Below are 5,310 nucleotides of genomic sequence, written 5' to 3' on the forward strand. Positions count from 1 at the left end.
CGCCGGAGCAGAGATTCCCCTGCAGCCTGTGGTGAAGACCATGGTGAGGCAGGCTGTCCCCCTGCAGCCCATGGAGGTCCACAGTGGAGCAGATCTCCACCTGTAGCCCGTGGAGGACCCCACGCAGGAGCGGGTGGATGCCCAAAGGAATGAGGTTGTGACCCCGTGGGAAGCCTGCACCAGATCAGGTTCCTGGCAAGCCATTGCAGACCCGTGGGGGGAGGAGCCCACACCGAGGCAGGTTTGCTGGCAGAACTTGTGACCCCGCAGTGGACCCAATGCTGGAGCGGTCTGCTCCTGAGGGACTGCACCTCATGGAAATTATGGACCCATGCTGGAGCAGTTCGTGAAGAACTGTAGCCCGTGGGAAGGACTCACGTTGGAGAAGTCTGTGGAGGACTGTCTCCTGTGAGAGGGACCCCACACTGGAGCAGGGGAAGAGTCCTCTCCCGAGGTAGAAGAAGCCGCGAGACAATGTGTGATGAACTGACCCCAACCCCCACTCCCATCCCCCTGCGCTGCTGGGGGGGACTAGGTAGAGAAATCTGGGAGTGAAGTTGAGCCCAGGAAGAAGGGAGGGGTGAGAGGAAGGTGGTTTAATATTCAGCAGTTTTTATGCTCTCCTTCTCTGATTTTTATTGATAATCAATTAAATTAATTTTATCAAGTTGAGTCTGTTTTGCCCATGCCGGTAACTGGTGAATGATCTCTCCCTGTCCTTGTCTCGACCCATGAGCCTTTTGATCTACTTTTCTCCCCTCTGTCTGGTTAAAGAGGGGAGTGATAGAGCAGCTTTGGTGAGCCCCTGGCATCCAGCCAGGGTCAAACCACCACAGGCATTAATCCCTTAAACTTAAACGCTGTAGATCTTCTGCCCTGTGCACATCCAAAGCTAAAGCAGTAGGATTTCACATGCCTCTGCCTATCGTTTGTGATAACAAACTTTTGCTTAGAAGAGTAGCAAACTGAGAGAAAAGTAAAGATAATTCTGCCTAATTACACTTCGGAATGCTTTTGGGATGTCTTAAGAATTTACTCTAACTTTCATAATCCTGAGGATAAACTATGCTGTCCAGAAAAATATTATAGAGATTAGTTTTTTATCCTTACTACTGTTCAGTATCTTCTATAAGATGATGAAATCATATACTGTTTTCTATCTCTAAGTCATCAGAAGAGAATTTAATAGCATTCTTTCAACTTTCCCAAAAAACAGGCTAGTAGGTGCATCTTCATTGATGGTGTTTGTGTTAAACTACTAACTTCAAATGGCTTGTGTCGGCGTAACTGAACATACCCAGTCCTTTCAAAACAGGCAAGAAAATGCCACATGCCAAGAATTTCTGCGAACAAGAAGGAACTGTAGTATCTGAAATGCCCTGGTGTAATTTATTTGTTCTTTACATTGTACTTCCCATATTAGATGGCCTGTCATTCCTGTGTACATGGTGTGTGGCAATATCAGCAGTGATTTTGTTAAATCTTTCGACAAATAAACCGAAAATAGGAATTAAAAAAATGGAAAAGACACTGTTTCTAACTCCTGGAAATGTTTTGCTTATTGAAAAGTCAATTTCAATGAGGCAAAGATTTACTGGAAGACTTCTAAGTAAATCTGCAGAATTGTGTGCATTAACTGTTCTCTCGATGGATTTGCAGTCCAGGAACCAAGTGCTATTTATATATCCATGTTGCATCATGTATGAAAAAGGGCCTGAAAGGGTGACAATATTCCATGTTGCATCATGTATGAAAAAGGGCCTGAAAAGGTGACAATATTCATAGAATGTGAGAAAAATTTTGTCTAGTCAGTTATTTATAGCTTCTGGACTGTGAAGTGCAGGTAGGGACTAGGCCTTAACTGTTGATGTCCATGAAAATAAGCAAGATCATTTTCTCTGGTTCAAGGTATCAGTCTATAAATGACTGTACATTTACCATGGAGGGGTAGTTTGGGAAAGAACTGATCCTACTCTGAAGCTATTATAAACAAGCCCTTGGGAGTGGCTGCTTATTACTGTTTCTTCAGATGCAGGAGGGGCATAGTCTTCTGTGCAGATTTCTGCCTCCATTCCCACTCTTGTTTTGCCTTGCACCCACACAAGTCCCCCAGATGCAGCGTGATCCAAGGATGACTCAGGAGTACCACTGAAGTCCTAGACATTGGCTTCCAGGAAGGTTGAATCAACACTGTTTCCACCTAAAGAGGACTTCTGTGTTGCTATATATCCGTGGCTCCGTGTGTTTTGGCATAATGACCCCACCTCTGTATGGTTTTAAGCTGTATATGTTCCCTGGTATCAAACTGTGCAGGATCTACATGCACACATCAAGTGAAGCCAAACCATGCTCTTTTAGGCTCTTCATGACCGCAGACAGACCCACTGTATTCGTTATCTGACTGTGTGAAGCGCTTGAGCCTGTACTGGCACGTCCTTCTGGACAGGATCCAGTCCAGTTTGAAAGTCTCTATTGAAAAAGTGGCAACTTGTTTTTCAAGCCTGTTGGTGAGTGCCTGTAGCCCAGAAGCAGGGCTTGAGTTAAGTGTTTCCCACCACGAGCTCAGGATAGATGGCAGTCACATTTGCAATGATCTCTTCATTTTAAAGCCCTACATTTGCTGGGCAACCAATTTTGTTACTGAAGGTTTTTCTCATTCATTTTACACCCTACGATATGTAAATGCCAAAATATATACAAATACTCATGTGTTTGCCTTTTCCTTTTTGCAGAATCACTCTGCCTCTATGACTGAAGTAACCTGAGATGGAAGATTGGCAACAGAAGCTATTTTTTATTACCCTCCAGTACAATACTCCAAGACACACAGTTACTAAATGTCTAACTGTGATGACCAGTATTATGTTATGTCTAGTTAGAGGCTAATGTTTTGTACTTTTTTTGTATGAGGAAGTGATGTAGCTTGCCCTGATTTTTTGTCAGCTTTAATATTATTATGCCAGAATTTAAAAGCAAAACGGAAAAAGAACAAAAAAAACCTTTTCTTGTTTAAAGTGTGCACTGAGGAACTACATCTATGGAATTGTTGATGTTGTTATGTGATATTTGTACACACAATTTTTTTTTTCATTTTTGAATTTATATATCTTGAAAAAAAAAAATTCACTTTTACCTTTTCTTACCATAAGGAGTGCTTCTACCAGTGGGTCAGGTTCTGATCTGAGTAAGCTCAGCATAGATCTGAAGTAATTGCGTATATTTAACTCAGATTAAAATAATGGTGATCAGGAATCTAACCCAAATGACACTATCAACAAGTAATCGACATCCATCCTTGATTCAGTGAGCTACTTAAGCATTCCTTAGCATTATGGACTTCAGGTAGCCATCCAGTTTCTAGACTGCTTGGTGGACTTGTCCTTAAGCACCTGACTGAATCAAAGCCTGATTGTTCTGGTGTGGGTGATTGTGCTAGTTATTGGAGAATAACTAAAACAACATACTCAGTCTGCAATATAGACAGACTGGACATGAAAATTTATTGTAGTAGCTGATAGCATGTGAGCTGACTATATCATCTCCCTAGATCTCCGTTCCTCCCTGAGGCCCAGCTGAAGCTCCCAGTGAAACCTGGCTTCAGGAATTGACTATGGGGATATACAGCCACCACTGTGGAGCTGAGGCTGGGCTTTAAGTGTTTCATGACTTCATCATAGATTTGTGGGGTAACTAGTTAACACTGGTGCAAAGGAAAAGTGACATCACTTCTCCAGCGGAGTGGCATTACTTGGCATTCAGATTGGCATAACGAAGAAGCCACTTTTGCCCCGACCGTGTAGTTTTCACTGAGGGGCTTTGGAAAGTCAAAAAAGAAAAAAAAAAAAAAAACAAAAACCAAAACGCCAAACCTGACACAGCCTGTAGTAGCAGTCTGCATTTTTGTAAATTCTGCCATACAGAATTTATATCAAAACTGCTATTTTACAATTTAAGAACTTTGTTTAAGGAAAAAAAAAGACAGTTAAATGTGGGTGGGGGGTGGGGAGGGAAGAACAAAAAAGAGCCCTTTTACAATGGCTAGAACTGGGGCAAAGGCTTCATTATATGACTTTTCACTGTTTCTAGGATCTTCCTGCATCTCATTCTTCTAGCATGGTGATAACTGCTGTGTGTCTCCTCTAAAGAATGGAGCCTCTGTCTGTACTTTTACTGGAATGTTTACCTCACATTTCCATGTTGGTTCTTCTTGGCTTTTTTTGTATATTTTTTCCAAAACAGATGCAAAAAAAATTATCAAAAAACCAAAACGTGTAGACTGGTCTCTTTCATTTGCCTGTGACACAAAGAAAGTTTGGGATGTCTGTTTGTGCCTGGTCTTGCCATGTTTTCCTCCAGGTTGGTATTTTATTCTGACTCTACTGATATCTGCTTTAGTCTTAGGAATATAAGGATCAGACTTGGGCCGTGCAGGCTTTCTGTGACCATGAGGAACCATAGATAGCGTTCTGGGTCCCTCATTACAACTTTGATCCAAATTCTACAGGGGAAATTTCTGCAGAATTAATTTGGCTGTGGAAGCAGCCCCTGTTCTGCTGTGTTAGAATAATGAAATGTTAGGAAATCTTATCAGCAATGAATGCTCCATTCAAGTTGCCCAGTCAGCAGCACCAAAGTCCACTCATACTGCAGAGGGTTAGCAGGGGCTTGAATTCTAAGATAAAAACTTTATGTTTGGTAGCCTAGTTTTTGCAGCTGTGGACCCAGGGGTTGTGTTCATCCCAAGTGTGCTGTTACCACAGCATAAATCTTGTGTTCTTGGTCAATAGCTTCCTCAGAATTGGCAGTGATGTTGTCCCCCTCTGCTTATCCTCTAGCATGATGGTGCAGGCAGTTTTTCTACAAGTGGAAGATGAGATTTTGAGTTTCTTCCCCATCCTCCAGGTTGAAGAAGATTTGAATCTCGATTTTCCACTTCCTGAAAGACTGCTTTATCCTTCCAGTTATAGTGCAGCACAGTCAGGAGCACCTCTCTCCTCTTTGAAATAAGCAAGGGAGCCCTGGGCTCTCCTCTGACATGGTACGCAGGGATGCCTACACCCAGAAGAGGTCATCCACAGGGGTGTGCATGCTTGTTTGCAAGTGCCTAAGTTCTGGGTGACTGGCTAGATGAAGGTAGACCTATCACACACGTTCACTGCATTTCCTCTTAGCTAGCTCTATGTGTTTGCTACTATTTTAGGTTTATAGCACCCTCAGCCTTGACAGGCAACCCTCTGCACAGGAAGCCTCAACCTAACATCACATTGGCTTTTCCCAGATACCTTCCGCTTCAGGAGGAGTGTGTGTGTA

General features: G+C 42.8%; 1 protein-coding gene across 1 annotated transcript in view; it reads left to right on the plus strand.

The window, feature by feature from the left end:
- Positions 1-2,755, plus strand: part of PLPPR1 (phospholipid phosphatase related 1) — a 76,017-nt gene extending 73,262 nt beyond the window's left edge. The window contains exon 7 of the mRNA XM_009647112.2: positions 2,733-2,755. Within this exon, the coding sequence (XP_009645407.2) occupies positions 2,733-2,755 (23 nt within the window). The remainder of the gene's footprint in view (positions 1-2,732) is intronic.
- Positions 2,756-5,310: the final 2,555 nt, after the last annotated feature.

This window comes from Egretta garzetta, unplaced genomic scaffold, assembly GCF_000687185.1.
Source record: "Egretta garzetta isolate BGI_Z169 unplaced genomic scaffold, ASM68718v1 scaffold559, whole genome shotgun sequence".
Classification (NCBI taxonomy): domain Eukaryota; kingdom Metazoa; phylum Chordata; class Aves; order Pelecaniformes; family Ardeidae; genus Egretta; species Egretta garzetta.